This window comes from Pyrus communis, chromosome 9 (assembly GCF_963583255.1).
Source record: "Pyrus communis chromosome 9, drPyrComm1.1, whole genome shotgun sequence".
NCBI lineage: Eukaryota > Viridiplantae > Streptophyta > Magnoliopsida > Rosales > Rosaceae > Pyrus > Pyrus communis.
In genome coordinates, this window is record NC_084811.1 from 23850937 (window position 1) to 23870259 (window position 19323).

General features: G+C 37.4%; 1 protein-coding gene across 2 annotated transcripts; it reads left to right on the forward strand.

The window, feature by feature from the left end:
- Window positions 1–1084: 1084 nt before the first annotated feature.
- LOC137744809 (protein virilizer homolog) lies at window positions 1085–18692 on the forward strand. Of its 2 annotated transcripts, none has more exons than XM_068484609.1 (28): window positions 1085–1309; window positions 1565–1653; window positions 3721–3844; window positions 4330–4953; window positions 5124–5492; window positions 5589–5693; window positions 5840–6022; window positions 6966–7107; window positions 7203–7384; window positions 7477–7562; window positions 7639–7687; window positions 8204–8270; window positions 8371–8849; window positions 8926–9025; window positions 9435–9562; window positions 10339–10406; window positions 10491–10707; window positions 11321–11536; window positions 11689–11844; window positions 11920–11973; window positions 12064–12278; window positions 12388–12457; window positions 12991–13259; window positions 15031–15211; window positions 15311–16654; window positions 16752–17489; window positions 17801–17872; window positions 18495–18692. In XM_068484609.1, exons 1-28 carry the CDS (start codon window positions 1235–1237, stop codon window positions 18513–18515), a joined length of 6423 nt encoding a protein of 2140 aa, XP_068340710.1. In that variant the 5' UTR covers window positions 1085–1234; the 3' UTR covers window positions 18516–18692. The 2 variants fall into 2 exon arrangements, with proteins under 2 accessions (XP_068340710.1, XP_068340711.1); XM_068484610.1 differs by having other exon boundaries at window positions 7251–7384.
- The last annotated feature ends 631 nt before the right edge of the window (window positions 18693–19323 follow it).

A 19323-nucleotide genomic window follows, 5' to 3' on the forward strand; every position in this document is an offset into this window, starting at 1 on the left:
GGCACCCATCTAGACCCCTCATAGATGCTAGGCCACAGCCAGTCGCTCAACTAGCATCTAACATCTTTTAAAGGATCACGGGCCATGACTTCATCCCCAAGATTAAAGAATTAAGAGGCCTAAACCAAGAGGAATGAAGATCTTGCCTTTTTTGGGAACCAATTTAAAGAAGTTCTTAAGTTTTGTAATAGATTTAAAAGGATCATGGGCCATAACTTCGTCACCAAGATAAAAGGATTAAGAGGCCCAAACAAGAGAAATGAAGATCTTACCTTTTTTAGGAACCAATTTGAAGAAGTTTTTACATGTTTCAAACCCTAAAGTATGCAAATGTGGGTCAGACCATTTTGGCCATAGATTGTGCGCCTACTAAAAAAATGTATAGTAAAATCTCACAAGGTTTTGCCGTACAACTTAATACAAGTCTTGCTTAAGAATGACGATGATCTACATTTCCTCCGATGTGCATGATTTTGTAGATAATCAAAATAATTTTGGGCCATTGATAGAAATAAATATATGATTTTAAGCTGGACATGAAAGTCCAAAATCAATACCCAATCCAACGTATTTCACCATTCCCATTAGCGCGTGATTAAAAATTTGTTAACTCCCCAAAAAGACCTTTTACATAGGGCATGAGCACGTACGAAGAAGTTAGTTTCTATTTAAACTAGTATTTGCCTACACACTTTGTGTGTATGAACACATTTTTTTAGAAAATGAGAAGGAGAGAGGGGGAGAGAGAGAGAGATAACGTGGGGGAGTGAGAGATTTTTGTTTTTGGTTTTTTTATTTTTTATTTATTATTTTTAATATTAGAGCTATTTTAACATTACATGTAAGTATAAAAAAAATAAAATTTGGACATGTGAAATTACATTATTACCCATCATTTTTTTTTATGTGATAGAAGACTAATTTGTTTTTTCATCTTCTTTTAATTGACAAAGAAAATTTTATTAATTAGTAGAGATTAATTAATTAAACCCCAAAACAATAATTAAAAAGTATTGAACAAAAATGATTAATTAAAATGATTTTTTCGAGCCAATACCTATTTTCTCTCTCTCATTCACGTCGGTGACACGTTGACAAGCCTGAAACCCTCCTCCCTCCTCACATCAAAACCCCTAACTTTTGTTCCGGGGAAGAACCTCCAAAACCCTAGAAATTCAAATTCAACGACTCAAATTTCCATGTTTTCTTGATAGACACTCGAAAATCACAGCGAATGGGTCGCCCCGAGCCTTGTGTGTTGTTCACCCAGACCTTCGTCCATCCCCATCTCGATGAATACGTCGACGAGGTTTCTCTCTCTCTCTCTCTCTGTGTGCAATTTTTTGAAATTTTAATTGACCGCCATTCGGTTAATTTAATGCCTGTTTTGCAATTAATTTACGAATTTTGATTTTTAAGTTACTCTTACCTTCTATGGATTCTGTGTTGCCAATGCATTGATCGAACTATGCCGTGTGTATAAGTTTCTAAATTTGTTGAATTTATGCTTGGTTTTTACTATTAGTTAAATGTTACTCATTCGAAGCGGAATTTCTTTTTTTAGGTTTTGTTTGCTGAGCCCATTGTCATCACTGCTTGCGAGTTCCTCGAACAGAACGTGTCGTTTGCTTCTCAGGCAGTATCACTTCTCGGGTAAGCGGATTTATTGATTTCGAAATTGTTTCAGCCTTTACCTTTGTTTGTGAATTTTAGAATATTGTGATAGGATCTTTTAGATTAGGCCTGAACATGAACATGCTTGTCATTATATTCAGCATTCACTTAAGCTTGTTACAAATACCGTATCTTAGATCCGGCCCAAAGCATATGCTTTCACATCTGACAAAATGTTTTTCTATCTTACGAATGCCATATCTTCTGCTGTAGAGTTTTGGTGGCATCTGCTATTTTGTCAGATGTGAAAGCATGCGTTTTGTTGCACTTTGGGAATTCTGTTTGTCTTGATGTATCTCCCCTAGATATGAGTTGTTGCTGCGGATTACATGTTTAGAATTGTTTAAATTGGCGAGTTCTTTTACTTAATATTTCTATTTCTTATTAAAAGAGAAAAGAAAAAAACATTAGTACAGTTGCTATTGCAAAGTTTAGTAACTTAGTTAAAAGATTCAAAGTCAGAAATCTAGTGTGAGATATTTTATGGGATAACCAAGGAGAAGGGATAACACAGGGGTTATTTAGTGAAGGGGAATTCGTTTTAAGATCTAAGGAAAATGTGGTTTAGGTGTTGGAATCTTGATTAAGAGGAAAGCCCCTTGATTGTGGACAAGCAGTTAGCATGTTGTCACCTGAAGTAGGTATTTCCATGGTGCTAGGAGGTGGGGTTCCCATTTCAATGTGGTGTTCAGAGGCTCTTGAAACTCTTCTAGAAGCCTTTGAAGAAACATTTCACAGGGAATGAATTCCTTTTCTCAAAACCTTTGCTTTGATATAGGATTAAATTTCTGAAGATAAATGGTGTGGGGATAGGTTGCTTATACTCGTGATGTGTCAATTGCCAATTTGTCACTCATCCTCTTACCTATTGGGTTGGAATTTAACTTCTAAAGGAGCCTAAATGTCTTTAAATTAACGAAGGCTTTCTTCCCTATTATCAATCTATCAAAATTCAATGTTAACTTTTATTAGGCCTGGTTGATATGGGCTTTTCAATTAAAATTTCCTAAAACTTAAAAATCTTGTTTTAATTGGTTGATTGATGACATGTGTTTACCTATTCTCAATCCAACCCAACATAAATAATTTGGAATTCTAGGATACATAGTGAAGTACAAGTGCTTGTTTGGAGAATTACTCATGGGAGAGTTGAGACGTACAACAATGTTGACCGTAGGAGGCCTGATATATTTCTTTCACTTTCATGGTCTTGTTGTGCAAACTGGAAGCGGTCATTTTTGTGGAGAATCGTTGTTGTGAAAACTTTTGGGGGGAAGTGTGGTGTATTGACATTTTTTTTTCCATTTGTATGGCTTGGAATGGCAATAACTTTTGAATAAAAGATGGAGAGGAGGTGTCAGAATTTGGGGACAGATCATAGAGTCAGGTTTTGGGCTTCTCTGTGGGCATTAGCTGCAAAGTTTTTAGAGATATCCCTTTGCTCTTCTGCATGCCTGTTGGGGAGATACAGTTTATTGATTAATTTCATTGAAGTTTTCTTTTTCCTGTGTTAGTAACATGTTGTAGGAAGATTGAATGAAACTTTTGCATTAGATATCACACAGTTTAGATGGTAGACTTCTTGTTCACCACTTAACATTATGGCTATGTTTGGGTGAGGGACTAACGTAAAGTTAGTAAGGAATGGACTACAAAATGTTAGATAGAGGGGATTAGAAATGCACTTCATGATCATTACAAAGGAATATGAGAGGGATTTGCAAATAACTACTTGGAAGGAGTCATTAATCCCTCGTACATGCTTGTGTCATGATTATGTAGTGCATCTCTAGTCCCTTTTGTAGTCTATTTCTTCCTCACTTAGCCTCCATGCGTTGGAAATTGGAAGCCCCTCACCCATACTTAGCCTGTATTTGTTCTCTTTCTGAATTTCAAAAATAGGTTTCCATTCTTATACCAAAAATCAATAAAATTTTGGGTTTTTACCACTGAAATTTAGTTTGCCTGTGCCAGATTATGCATGATAGATATTGCATTAGTATCAATGTAGTATCAATGTTTTGAAGTGCTAATTGTTGTTTACAGGGCTACTTCACCTCCTTCATTTGCTTTGGAGGTATTTGTTCAATGTGAGGGGGAGACAAGGTTCAGGCGCCTATGTCAGCCTTTCCTATATTCTCCTTCTTCTTCAAATGTGCTAGAAGTAGAGGTAATTATCATATTTACACATGATTATGGTACATGCTGTATTCTGCAAATTTCTGCTCCTGTTTTTGAGTACCTTCCGATGGTGGACTGTCAATGTTGAGATGACAAGTATGTTCCTGTTTATAGATTTATTTGTTTTAGCTTTTTAAAATGTGTTTATTCCCTCCGTAAGTAATGATTTTAGGTCATCTTAAACTTCTTATGTGTAATCTACTTCTTTATGGAGTAAATAAATTTCTAGACTAGCACTATACTAGAAAATCATAACGTAATGGGTGGACAAATGCACTTAGAGAAAAAAGGGTTGGGAACATTTTGGTTTCAGTTTGTTTTGTTTCTGTTCCCTTCTACTTGTCCTAGCTATAGGTGAACCTAGTTGTTAATATTGATGAACAGTCTCCTTATGTATTGCTGTAACACACATTTACAAGCACATCGTTGTTTCTTCTCTTGACTATTCTCACAGGAGTCATTGCTTATCTGCAGGCTGTTGTAACTAATCATCTCGTTGTAAGGGGCAGCTACCGCAGTCTGAGCTTAGTCATATATGGAAACACGGCAGAAGATCTAGGGCAATTTAACATTGAAATTGATGATAGCTCCATAACTAATCTTGTTAGCTCTACTGAGGGAAAGCTTGAAGACCTCCCTCTTGCTTTGCATTCAACTAATCTGACAACTGGGGAATCCATATCAGCTCTTAATACTCTATCTCTACCTGTTGCGGCATCAGATATATCTGTTGAAGCTAAGCATTTATTACAACTGATTTTGAAGGTTTTTGAGTTGCCCAATCTAGGTGATGCATTGCATAAAGTTGTCGCTGCTGTAGTAACAGCTGCCACTTCTTATGTCACCTCCTCTTGGGGAAGATCCAACGAGTGTGAAGAGTTGCACAATGTTCTTAGTGAGGCCAGAACAGAGGTTATGGAGCTCTATAAAGTCTTTAAACACAAATCAGGGAATGGCTTAGCTGAACCACATGAAGACAACGGGCATTTTGAGTTTGAGGCTGAATTAGCAAATTCTAAACAGTTGGTGGATGTGTTAAGTCAGTACTTTCAATTTAGTAGGGACTTCTTGAGTGTTGTGCATCACCAACTTCCGCAGGTGATTAAATTACAATTTCTTTCATTTCTGTACTCCATATTTTCAAAATACACCAGACAAAAGTGCGTGCTCTCTCTCTCTCTCTCTCTCTCTCTCTCTCTCTCTCTCTCTTTCTACTTGTGTGCCCACATTGAATGTGATCCATTTTAATGTTGTATCTTTGTTTTCAGAATACAAATGTCATGTTGGGGTTGAGTGTGGCTTTTCTTTTGTGCTCTGGAAGAGAGAGTTGCTTTCATTTTGTTAGTGGTGGGGGAATGGAGCAGCTTGTACATGCTTTTTGTTGTGACAAGCAGAATTCTACTGCTAGTACATTACTACTACTTGGAGTTGTTGAGAAGGCTACTCAGCATTCTTTTGGGTGTGAAGGATTTTTAGGTTGGTGGCCACGTGAAGACGAAAACATCCCATCTGGTGTCAGTGATGGTTATAGTAGATTGTTAAATCTGTTATTGCAAAAGCAGCGTCATGATCTTGCTTCTTGTGCAACTTACGTCCTTCATCGGTTAAGATTTTATGAGGTTGCTTCAAGATTCGAGGTATACTTTCACTTTTGTGACACTGTTTGTGGTTTTACTTGTGTTTGTGCGACCTATATTTTAAGTGGTTTCCTATGGTAATTCTATTCTTTGCAGTGCGCAGCTTTATCGGTATTGGGTGGTCTATCTACTGTTGGTAGAGTCACAAGTGGAACTCTGGACATGCTTATCTGTGCAAAGTCACAGCTTAAAAAGCTGTTGGTCAGTTCAGTTGTCATTTTGTTGCTTTTGTTTTCAGCTATGTGAAACCTTTGGATATATTTTTTCCACTTTAGATGTCACTGAAACTTGCATTGCAGTTTTTTTGTTCATACTTAATAATTACTTATTGACAAGTATTTATGCAGAAATTGATAAATTCACGTGGTCCAATTGATGATCCTTCTCCAGTTGCCCAAGCAACCAAATCCTTGATTCTTGGTCAGACTGAAGGTTTGTTGTCATTCAAAGCATCCAATAACTTGATTGCTTCTTCAAATTGTTGTTTCTCAAATTCAGATATCGACATGCATTTGCTGGCTCTTCTCAAGGTAAATTCCCTGTTTGCTCTTTCAGCTTCTTCCTAAAAAACTGAGCTATGGTTAATTTATATGGTTTATTTGTATAGTCTCTATGATGTATGGCCTATTACTGCTCCTTATTTCACTATTATTCTAAATTGCATGCCTTTTTGTCATTAATTTTAAAAGGGTGAAAGTCTAGGCTGGGGACTAACTTTGTTAGAATTGAAAACTATACTTCTCTGAACATTGGCAGACCAAAATAGAGAGGTAGAAGTAGCATGTAGCAAGTAAACTAAGTATGTGATAGTAGGGATGCGGTGGAGAAATATAGTTTTGGATAGACCTGACTGACAGAGGTTGGTCCATGTTAAAAAACCTGACTCCCCAAAGACTTGGATGTTTATGTATTATATGTTAATGAACATAGGGGTAGAGTTAATATTTTATTAGCTCAACTCTATATCCAAATTGTTGCATCACCGTTTATTTAATCACTTGGAAAGGGACTAAGAAATACCTTGCAGTACTTGGATCTAACGGAAGACTTGGCACAAAACCGAGCTCAGTGGCGTTCTAGGATTCATAGAGCTGACCCCACATAGTGGGATATACAACTTTGTTGTTGTTATTCAACTGCATGATCAAATTAAATCACTAAAATACCCTCAAGTTCGTTATCCAGAATCAACACAAATTAAACTCTCTAATCTGTTCATTCCCTGAATCGGGTGAAGTTTTGTCCAGAAAATTGTTTTTTCCAACCTGCCTATTATTTTCCTGTGTGTTCACACTCGCTCTTTATTTACATCACAGTTTAAATTTAGGTAGTTGTTCTTGTTTACTCTATGTATTGCAATTTATGCTGCAATTTGCAATGGATATTTTAAGTTTTTTCTTTTTTGCTCAATGTTTAAACAATATAACCATATTAGTTTTTGACTAAGCAATGTTTAAAATACCTTGGTAACAGGAGAGGGGATTTCTACCTCTATCAGTTGCAATATTGTCGTCATCCATATTGCGTTCAGAAGTCGGATGTGTGAGGGACATATTTGTGGATGTTGTGTCATCAATTGAGGCCATAATTCTCTCCCTTCTTTTTTGTCGCTCAGGTCTCTCTAATGCTCTCCTATTATCAAGCTTCTTATATCTGTCAAATCCAGATCATGTTAATGACAATTATGACATCACATGTTTTCTTACTCAGGCTTAATTTTTCTTCTGCACCACCCTGAACTTTCTGCAACAATAATAGGTGCACTAAGGGGTGCTAATGATGTGAATAAGGATGCGTGTCTTCCTCTTCGATATGCATTTATTTCATTATCCAAAGGATTCTTTTGTGCTCCACAGGATGTTGGAATGATTGTTGGGGTCCATTTGAGGGTGGTTAGACTTTTGGCCCCTGTTGATTTTAAAATCTCTGTTACAGACTTTCAGCTAAGAGCCTAAGATAGAAACTTTCTAATGCTTTGGTGCAGGTTAATGCTGTAGACCGTTTGCTTACTGCAGCACCTAACTCTGAAGAATTTTTATGGGTGTTGTGGGAACTGTGTGGTCTTGCAAGGTGGAACGGAATTCATCTTGGTGATTCTCAGTTGTTAATACATGGTCTTTAACCACTTTTCTGTTTTGATTTGCAGGTCTGACTGTGGACGTCAAGCATTATTGGCTCTGGGGTATTTTCCGGAGGTACTGATGAATTTTCTATCTGAAACCATATAGTAATAATTATTGCACAAGTCTACTTCCAACCAATTTAAACTAGCTTGATTTTAAAATACAACTTTTTTCATCTATATGGAACTTATCTTGGCTTTTGGAAATCATTCTTATATTAATGATTTACTAAATAGTAACTAATTTGCTAAGTTCTTATGTTGAATTCTAAATTTTTCATGTTTCACATTATATTTTTGAAGTTTTGTTTTGTTTGATGGGTACAAACAGTTTGAACTTAGGCCTCATAAACAAGCCAAAGAGGGTTTACGAACTAACCTAAGCAGTATTATGCAATTTTATTTTGGTATATAATTATGATCACAAATGTAGATTTGTTAGTTTTACAAGTTCCAAAATCTAACAATGTAGTATCTGTGGTATCTGAACAATAGTTCTGTATGTTGTTCTTGGTATTCCTATTGTTAGATTATCCTTTATAGATACATACTTCAGTTATTGACAAATGAGTGAATATCTATTTTGTAGGCTGTTAAAATTTTGATTGAAGCTTTACATTATGCCAAAGAAACAGAGCCGCTTGCTAAAAATAATGGTTGTGCACTTGCCTTCATCTAAATCTGAAAGTTTGACAATTATGTACTTTTTTTAGTTATGTATTTAGTATTTACTCAGTTGATGTTCTGGATATTCAGGAGCCTCGCCGTTAAATATTGCCATATTTCACTCAGCTGCTGAGATTTTTGAAGCGATTGTTTCTGATTCCACTGCATCTTCTCTTGGATCTTGGATTGGACATGTTATGGAGCTCCATAGGGCTTTACATTCCTCTTCTCCTGGGTCAAATAGGAAAGATGCCCCCACACGGCTGTTGGAATGGATAGATGCTGGTGTAGTATATCATAAAAATGGGGCAACAAGTCTTATACGGTATGCTGCTGTGTTGGCTTCTGGAGGAGATGCCCACTTGACTTCAAACATACCGCTGGTGGCAGATTTGGCAGATGTAGAGAATGCAGTTGGAGATACATCTTGTGGTTCTGATGTGAATGTTATGGAAAATCTTGGAAAGTTTATATCTGACAAGACTTTTGATGGTGTTAATCTTCGTGACTCTTCTGTAGTACAGTTGACAACAGCATTTCGCATTTTAGCGTTCATTTCAGAGAACTCAGTATGTGATTTTCTACTTTTTTATTTACCGTTATAGTGAATTTTTTATGTTGCTCATGTTTATTTTGTTGATGTAGACTGTTGCTGCTACTTTGTATGATGAAGGTGTTATACCAATAATCTATGCAGTTCTGGTCAATTGTAGGTCTATGCTTGAGAGGTCCTCAAACAGTTATGGTATGTTGATTGGAAATAGTTGATTTGCATATATATTGTATAACCATTATAAGTGTTTCTTTGAAAAGTTTGCTACCAAACTTGTCCCATCAAAATCCAAATATTTCTACACTGTAAACTTAGGGGGAAGAGGTGATTTCAACATCACCTCAACTTTTCAGTGTTAAGAGTTCTCTGTACATTTATATGTCCTTGCTCTCTGTTCATTAGGTTCTTTGCTGTCTTCAATTTGGCTTCCCCAACTTTTCTTCCTCTTGCTTATAAGTTTGTTGCAGTTACAGATTCCTCTCATTTCTTTTAGAACCTTCTCCTCAAATCAGACACTTCCTTATTGTACAATATTCTGATATTTTAATAGGTCCATTTTGTTTGACTTGTGGAAAATTTGCTCTTATTTTGTCTTGAACAGACTACCTTGTTGATGAGGAGTGCAATACTACATCAGATTTATTGTCGGAACGTAATCATGAGCAGAGTTTAGTTGATCTTCTTATTCCTACAATTGTGTTGTTGATCAATTTGTTGCAGAAATTGCAGGTTTGCTACATTTTGTTCCTAGCTTCTATATGATTGATTTATATATATGGGAAGTTTTGTTTGATTGAGAGAAGCAGCATTTCACATTGGAGTAAAGTTGTCTGTAAACGGTTACCATCTAATCTGGATGCTCACATCATTCATGTTAGAGATTCTAAAATGTTGGTAATCTCATTGGATAAAACAACCTTTTATCTAGGGCGTAGGATAGATGTGTTGACATTAGCCGCTATGGTCTAACTAAATTTTGAGAAAATCATGACTAACAAACTGTCAGATGCTGAAATGTTGGTAATCTCACTAGATAAAAAAACCTTTTTATGTAGGGCATAGGATAGATGTGTTGACATTAGAAGCTATGGTTTTGGTCATGTTATGTCATTGGATTGATTGGGTATGAATCTATCTAAATGGAATTTTCCTTTCATTCTACCCATGACTAGTAGAAAAGAGGGAAATCTTTTCCTTCTATGTAGGGCAGAGAATAGTTGTGTTTGGTTTTGTCCATGAATATATCTCATTTTTGTGAAAGGATGCTTTCACTACCTCACGCTATAAACAAACTGTTAAATGTAAATTTCATTACATCCTACTGATTTGTAAAGAGGAAATGTTTGATTGTTTCATCCTTCTGTTTTTAGATCTGGGAATTGCATGAACTTGCTGCTGCATTTTAATTTCCAGTTCATTTGGGACTTGCACACTGTTTGTATTTGTAAGATGTATGCTCTCACCAGTTGTACATTAAAATGTGGTCTTTTGACTGCTATCTGTAGGAAGTACAAGAGCAGCACAGAAATACCAAGTTATTGAATGCCCTTCTACGATTGCATAGAGAAGTAAGGTAACTGTGTCATCCTCATTTTCCTTTTCCCTAGACGTGTTAGTTTTATTCATACATAATTTGACTGAATTTATTCAATTGCAGTCCAAAATTGGCTGCATGTGCAGCGGACTTATCCTCTCCATATCCTGTTTCTGCACTTGGTTTTGGAGCTATCTGTCATCTTCTGGTGTCGGCACTTGCTTGTTGGCCGGTCTATGGTTGGACTCCTGGCCTTTTCCACTCCCTCCTTGCTAATGTTCAAGTTCCTTCTTTGCTGGCCTTGGGTCCAAAGGAAACATGTAGTTTGCTTTGTCTCCTGGTATGCATTTCTTCTCTTGTTCCTTTCTTTTGTTTTTGGGAATATCATGTAGAACAGTCATTGTAAGTGATTTAGTGAAAGATTAAAGATACGTACGTTTCATAAGGAGCTTGACTTAGAGCTGTCTGAGACTTTCCTAGTAGCAGGATCATTAAAAACAGCAGTGGTTTAGCATGCCTAGTCCATTGTAGTTATTCATAGTGCACTTAACAACCCTTGTGTATCTGTAACTAGTGGCGCTTTCCATTCCCGGTTTCTGTTTATTGTGCGGTTGCTGTACCAAAGAGAGTGAATACATACAGCATCATGCTATACTGATTATTCACTTTGTAAATTTCGGAGTGATTCTTTTCTTGGCCGATAACTTGGACTGTATTCAATGCTTTTGGTTTAAGAACTGCTTGTCTAAATTGTTATTTTGATATAATCAACGATCATTGACAACATCTAGTTTCTTTTCTGATACTTTGTTTATTGAGTTGGTAAATGTGGCATACTTTGCCTAAACCATCAGTTATGTTATAATTTCCACCTTTTGTGGGCTGCTAAAAAACGTATGACACAAGTTTTAACATGTTTTCTCTTGTGTTTTCTTCCTTTCTGGGAATGCAAGAATGATTTATTTCCTGATGAAGGGGTCTGGCTCTGGAAAAATGGGATGCCCTTGTTGAGTGCCCTTAGAAAGTTGTCTGTTGGGACTGTTTTGGGTCCTCAGAAGGAGAGACAGGTCAATTGGTATTTGCATCATATGCACCTGGAGAAGATGCTCGGCCAATTGACGCCACATCTTGACAAAGTTGCCCAGATTATTCAACATTATGCTATCTCTGTATGTGATTTCTTTCAGTGAAGTTACCTGTTATTTTACTTTTTGTTTTCTTTCTCGTACCTCTGAGAGAAAAGAGTAGGCAGCGGACCCACTCTTAATGAATACTTGCAGCTTTTGTCATCTTGCACGACTAATGAGATCACTTTAAACAGGCACTGGTGGTCATTCAAGACATGCTTCGAGTCTTTATTATTCGTATTGCTTGCCTAAGAGCTCAAAGTTTTCCCGTACTTTTACGACCCATATTCTCATGGATTCGTGATCATACGTATGATACATCTTTGCCATCAGATACGGATGCTTATAAGGCAAGTTTCTTGCCACTGTTAAAAATTAATAGTTTGTGTATTTTTGTATATTTAAGTATCCTCTTCTCTTTCCAGGTTTATAGATATATTGATTTCATTGCTAGCTTATTGGAGCATCCACGTGCCAAGGTTTGCATTTTAATTTCTCATTTATTTTGTTCCCTTCCTTTTGTATATCAAAGAAGCATTGGATTTTTAATTTCGGTTTTCCTTTTGCAGTCACTATTATTGAAGGAGGGTGCTTTTAAGTTGCTAATCAGAGTGTTGGATAGTTGTTTAGTTGCCACTGAGACAGAAGGAATAGAGAATCTTGATGGTAGAAGTTCAGCTACATTTGGATTCGGTTTGCTCAATTGGTGCCTCCCTGTATTCAAGTCCTTCTCATTGATTTTCATTCCTCAAGCATCTCCACACCATGCTGGGGGAAATGATTTGTAAGTAGATAATATACATATACATATACATATTAATATTATTTCTTTTCTTTTTAATTGGATCATACAATTTGAATTTGTGTATGCTAAACTACTTCTGGTTTAACAGGCACGAATTTGAAAAGTTGAGTGCTGAAGATTGCAAAATCTTTTTAAAGTATTTCCTCAGGTTTTGTCAGGTAACTCTCTCCTTCCTCTGGACCTGAAGTTGGATAAGTGTATGTTGGTCAGTGTGATATTTTTTCAGTAGCTAGTTTTTGTTGTTTACTGTCTGGCTGCCCAATGGGTCTGAAAGAGTAAATAAGAATTGTGCTTGAACACAAAATAAGCAAATACTTGGCATTCTGAAGACATTTGGGAAAATTGAGCATTAAAGATGATAATGATAATAATTTTCTGGGACTTCCTTCTAATGATTTTGAGCCGTTATGGAATTATTAATATGACAAGCGACTATATCAACTTCACTTTGTAAAATGTTCACTCATATTACTAATAACTAGACGAGGAAAGAGTTCTTTAGTTATATATTTTTTTTTTGCAAGAAAGTAATTGGGAAGAGATTGAGAAGTATAAAGCACAATGGATGGTCCATCAGAATCAGACAACTAAAGATATAACCATACTATTCAAAACCGGTACCAAATGGAAGAAACCAGTAAAAGATTTGGCTCTTCTTATTTGATTTGTTGAGAGTGTCCTTCCTTTCCAGGTTCTACCAGTTGGAAAAGAATTACTTGCCTGTCTTACTGCTTTTAAAGAACTGGGTGCTTGCAGTGAAGGTCAAAAAGCTTTAGCAGCCACTTTATATCCTGCCCTCTCTGTTGAGGACCATGAATGGAGAAAGAGTCCCCCATTGTTAAGTTGCTGTAAAAACTTGTTAAGATCAGTTTACTCTAAAGATGGGTTGTCAAGTTATGGAATTGAGGCCGTCAATGCATTGTCTGTGGGATCTTTCCGCTTCTGCCTTGATGGGGAAAGGTGACTACTCTTACCTTATCGGCTATTTTACCAAATCATAATTTTAGGGTAGACTTGTTAATTGTTGTATGTTTTGAGTTGTTTAACATTGCCAATTTATTTGCCTAAAAACCATCTAGGTTTCATGGCATTGTGTCCTTGAACTATATTCTTTTTTTCCTTCTACTTGTTTCATTTAGTAGTTTCACATACTTGGCAAACTGCAGAGCTATAAAAGATGAGTGTCCCTTAGGCCTTGTTTGGCACATCGTATAAGAGACCAGATAGTATTATATAATACGAAACAGGTGTTTGGTGAGCTTTCATACTAAATAAGTACTGGATTATTAATCCGGCCCCACCTATTGTCTCCCTTACACCCGCTTGTTTATCCCGACCAAAACCTTGGGATTATTTAGTTGGGTTCACGCGAACAAAAACACACTGGCTTTTCTCCAGGCCATCTCGCCATCTGCTTTGCACATCACAAACTTCTCAAGGTATTCTTTCTCTCGCTCTTTCTCCATCCCCACCTCCGATCAGCATCAAGCAAATTTCAAACGGAAAGGTTGCAGATCGAACTCAAATCACGCCGGGACACATTATCTGAGTTTTTGGCTGGTTCATTGATTTTGTTGATGTGTGGTGATTAAACTCAAAACTGGGCAAGATTTCATCTGGGTTTTTATTTCAATGGATTAGAAACTCAGAGCTGGGCGAGATTTTATCTGGGTCTTTTAATTTAATGGATTAGAAGCTCAAAATTGGGTTTTTGGCTGCCATGATTCCCCTGGAAGGATGGAATTGATGATTTTTTAAGTGCGTTTCATTTTTGAATGAATGAATCTGGAGGTTTGCTTCTGTAAATTGAACCCACCTCTGTGCTGGGTTCTTTCTGCACCGCTGCTTGACACCAACCACCCACGCTGTTGTGATGGCTGCTGGGTTCTCTCTGACAACTTTGTTTTTTTCTGTTCATTTTCTTTTCCAGCAATCATTAAACTGGGTTTTTTTGCATTTGACAACTTTGTATTTTGTTTTTTATTCTTTTTCTTTTTCATTAATGATTAATTTTTTTCTCTTAAAAAAAACAGTTGTAAGTTTTCTTATCCGGTACAGTACACAGTATAAATAATACGACTATTAGTCTGATACTATACCAAACGTCTGATTAATTAGTCAGCACTATCCGATGACAAGTTATCGTATCCGACTGAAATAGCTAGTACAGTCTGAGCTACAAACGAGGCCTTGAGGTTAGTTTTTTTTTTTTTTTTTCCCATATGTAGGGAGTTTGTTGCTCACTGGGGCTAAGATGGTGCCATATAATTAATTTTTCCAATGGGCCTTTTGTAATACGACACACATTGGTTAGAATTAGGAGTACTGGGATATCCTCGAACAGATTTTGAAATGCTTGCAAGTCAATTTTGACTTTTTAGTATAGTGATTTTGGCATTAGTTGCCAAATATGTATACTTTAGGATTCATTAAAATGTTATTTCCCAAGTAAACTTTTGGCTTTTTTAGAACCATTATATTAGAATTCTATTTCCTGATAAGTAACTTTGCATTACAATTGTATGACCTTACTTGAACAGGGTTTGTGCTACAGGTTGTACTTTTCTGTCCTTGAGTTCTGAAGTAATTTGGGGTGTCTCTATGCACATGTGCTATAATATATATATTGGCTTTGGTTTCTTCTGTTCGGTATCTGCATTCTTTTAAGCTTTGGAATGGAATTTGTAATATCCATGTCACTGGTTAGACTTATTGCTTGGTTCTTTGTTAGATTGAATCCAGACATGGTTGTTGCGGTGAGACTCCTGTTCGGAGTGTCTGATGATGTTATAGCTGAAGCAGATGGTGTGCCTGATGAAAACTTGAGCTATATTCATGAATTGACCTCTCAATTGAAGACCATGGAGGCTGCCCATATTGCCGGCTCTGATACTCAAACCCTTCTGTATCAGGTATAACCGGTTTTGATTTCTTCTTTCATGGGATTCTTTGTAATCTCCAAAATTGTTTGCATAATTTTAATATCTGACATTGTCTTCATGAATGCACAGGTTTTAGAATCTGCGAAATCATTAACATTGCTATTGCAAAAACCTAGTTCGTCGTTAAAGGTGGATGATGTCTTTTCTGTTGATTCCATACCTCTGCCACCAAATATTCTAGTTTCTTTAAATACCCATATAATGCCAGATGGTGGTGCTGAAATGGATTGTGATTGTCTTTACCAAGGATCACTTGGAGACAAGTTTCACTGGGAGTGTCCTGATAAATCATCAGAATCAAATCTTAAAAGGAAACAGCCGCCATCACTTGATGGCCCAAATAGGCGTGCAAGAGGAGAAAACTCCCCGGCTGAAACTGCAAATCAAAATGTGTTTCCACGAGGACTGGGTTCAACTACTGCGTCATTGGGTCCTACTCGTAGGGATACCTTTCGGCAGCGCAAACCAAATACCAGCAGGCCTCCTTCCATGCATGTTGATGACTATGTTGCAAGAGAAAGAAATGATGGCGTTTCTACTTCTAATGTAATAGCAGTCCAGCGGGTGGGATCTACTGGTGGGCGACCTCCGTCAATTCATGTAGATGAATTTATGGCCAGGCAAAGGGAACGCCAAAATCTAGTGTCGCCGGTTGTTGTGGATGCGGCTGTACCAGTGAAGAGTTCAACTCCTGTGAATGACACAGCTACAGAGAAGTTCAACAAGCCTAAACAATTGAAAGCAGATCTTGATGATGATCTTCAGGGCATTGACATAGTATTTGACGGTGAGGAGTCTGAACCTGATGACAAACTGCCCTTTCCTCAGCCGGATGATCACCTGCAACAGCCTGCTCCTGTCATTGTTGAGCAGAATTCTCCCCACTCTATTGTTGAAGAGACAGAGAGTGACTTGGCGACTACAGTAGCATCTAACATGGATGAGAACACACAAAGTGAATTTTCTTCTAGGATGTCAGTATCACGTCCTGAAATTCCATTGACTCGTGAACCCAGTGTTTCTTCAGATAAAAAGTACTTTGAGCATTCTGATGACTCGAAGAATGCTATACTACACAAGGCTTCTAGTGGTTTTGACTCTACAACAGCAGCAAATAGTCCTAGATTCCCTGTTTTTGCTTATAATAACTCTTCAGCATCTTCCATACAGATACCAGTTGATTCTAGGATGACTCCACAAAATTTCTTTCCGAAGAGTAGTCCGCAACATGCTGGCAATGTGCCTCCAGGATTTTATGACCAGAGATTTCTTCCAAATCAACCTCCTTTACCTCCCATGCCACCTCCCTCAACAGCTGTGATATTGCAGACTTCTGATTCTGTTCCAAGTCAATCATCACCTTTTATGAACTCTATGACTGATGTACAGCAGTCACTTCCGACACCCTTTCAGGTACGTTCTGTAGACATTTTTCTTCACCTGTCTTGTGTAGCTGTCTCTTGCTGGTTTATATGCATTTATGTAACCTCTTTGCTGTGCTTCATTGCAGATTCGCTCAGATTATCTTTCTCCCTTCAATAATGGTTCCACATCTTCAAGAAATTTCATCTCTTCTCCTAGTGGGGCTGTCAGACCACCTCCACCACTTCCTCCTACACCACCTCCTTTTTCCTCTAGTCCATATAATTTAACGCCCAATAGAACTATTACCCAGTCTTCAGTATATAATCAGACAAGTGTGGGAACAAGTGAACTTCTTCATAGCTCTACCACACCTTCAGGGGCCAGAGTAAATACCTACTCGCCATCTCAGCACATGGTTTTCCGACCTGGTTCTAATTCTATGAGTCCTTATGGAAGCATCCCAACTCAGCTGCAAGGCGACAATGCAACTGTTTTGCAGAATCTCTCTATCGCTCAGTCTTCCATTCAGGCAATTCATTCCCTTGCTCAGTTGCAGCCGCTGCAGCCACCACAGGTTCCACGCCCTCCACAACCACCTCAGCATCTTAGGCCACCTATGCAAGCTTCACAACAGTTGGAGCAAGGTGTATCTATGCAGAACCAAGTTCAAATGCATTCACCACAGATTCTGCAACAGCCACACGTTTCACCTATGCATGCGTACTATCAATCCCAACAGCAGGAGTTTGCTCATGTGCAGCAGCAACAGCAAGTTGACCATTCTCAACAGCAGGCAATGCATCAATCAGGGGATGGTACATCCCAGCAACAAGATCCAGCAATGTCATTACATGAATACTTCAAGTCCCCAGAAGCTATTCAGGTATTTGTTACGTAGGATACTTGCAGAGCGAAAAAAACCTTTTCATGAGTTCTGGATTTCCCTTCAATATTGGAGACCATTTGGTGTCGTCTTAGGGGCAAAAATGCATCTGTGAAGAACTTCAGTTTTAGAGCTTTCTTCAAGTATACTTTTTAAAATGAAAACAAAAAACAAATTTTTTTTTTTTGTGAAAGATGTTTCTGGAGATGCTCCTTCATATGGACCCTTGCACTTTCTGTTTAAGCTTTTAGACGTGTTTGACCGATTTGACCTTTGCTCTCTTCTAATTATTCGTTTTCCTTCTATGGCAGTCTTTATTGAGTGACCGAGATAAACTTTGTCAGCTTTTGGAGCAGCATCCAAAGTTAATGCAGATGCTTGAGGTATTTTCTTTTGTCCTGGGGTCCTATATCAGCCTGCTAGTTCGTGTATCCTCTTTATTAATAGTGTTGCTTTTCTTAATCTTGAATGATGGGGAATACATAATGAACACCAAATGTGTAGGGTTTTAGATATAAATGAGGCTAAAATGTTAAAAAAAGAAGCTATAAAACGTTAGATACAACGTATGTGAAATGACTATAAATGGTTTTGAATGAACCCCAAGGAATCTTTGTTATCACGTGTTTTAAAAGTTCTGTTCTTTTAATTTCAGTTTTGGTTACTATGGACCGTAATAATCTGATAATGTACAACAAAATGCCCAGGCTTGAATTCTCTCCTCCCATGTAGGTCCTTAGTTGACAATTGACATGCATATGACTTGATGGCTTAAAGCTTCTTTCCGCTGGTCTTGTCTTTGTTTGCGCTGAACATGTCTTTCTATATTTTAATAACCGAGTTGAGTCTCTTCCTCGTATGCCTTTTGGTTTACTTTATTTGTTCTCTCCTTGTATGTTTCTGCCTGAAGAAGGGCATATTTCTTGTTTGTACTCGTTGCAAGGTGACCTCGGATGCTATGCCGTTCTAACGTGCTAGATTTGTTTGGTTCTTGTGAATTAACAGGAGAAGTTGGGCCAGATATAACGGAAGGACCAAGAGTCGGAAGAGTTTCTCATGCTTCCTAGGAGGTTAACCTTTGATCAATCATTTAATTTTTTGGTCACCTGAAATTTTGTATCGCTAATGTACTGTAAAACTGTACATTATATTTTTCCAACCTTGATAATGTAATTCAATCCTATAAGAAAAGGTGTCATATTAGTGTAATTCCTGCCTGGTTTAATTAGCTGCAATGCAAACGCGTTTAATCGGTAGCTCGAATGTGCATTTATGACCTCATCAAAAGTTTTCACTGAGGTTTTGTGCTCCATTTTTGTATACTCGGGTTGAGTTCTTCCAAGGTTGGCCAATTTGTTGGGTATTCAATTATACCTGTCGTGTGTGACACACCCTGACCGTCATTTGGACTCTGAATCGAGCTGTGCTGTCTAATACCTGGAAGGTGACGAAGTCATGAAGTGTACTGTAGTGGAAAATGTGGATAAATTTTAACCTAAAAGTGCATATATATAAGAGTGCGCTGTGAGCGGGAATGAACTTACTTCATACGTGATGTTAGACCATAAGTATAGTAGAGTGGATTGAGAATCATACCATCGAAGGTAATCTCCAATGCCAAGAATTGCCATAAATTCTCGTCGATAAGAACGCTCAGTTATTAAAACTTGGAGGGGCGAAAAACAAGGGTGAGTGGGTTTGAAAATAAAGTTCTATAAAAACCTTTCTGAAAACATTTTAACCTTTCATCGTAAAACAAGTATAGTTTCCAAACTATACTTACTAAGTATAGTATAAAAAGATACTTACCATAACCTGTAAAGTCTCAAGAATT

Coding starts and splice junctions, on each gene's coding strand:
- LOC137744809 (XM_068484609.1), top strand. CDS start 1,235: ATGGGTCGCCCCGAGCCTTGTGTGTTGTTCACCCAGACCTTCGTCCAT. Junction 8,850..8,925: donor CGTTCATTTCAGAGAACTCA/GTATGTGATTTT, acceptor TTGTTGATGTAG/ACTGTTGCTGCTACTTTGTA. Junction 10,407..10,490: donor CGATTGCATAGAGAAGTAAG/GTAACTGTGTCA, acceptor ATTCAATTGCAG/TCCAAAATTGGCTGCATGTG.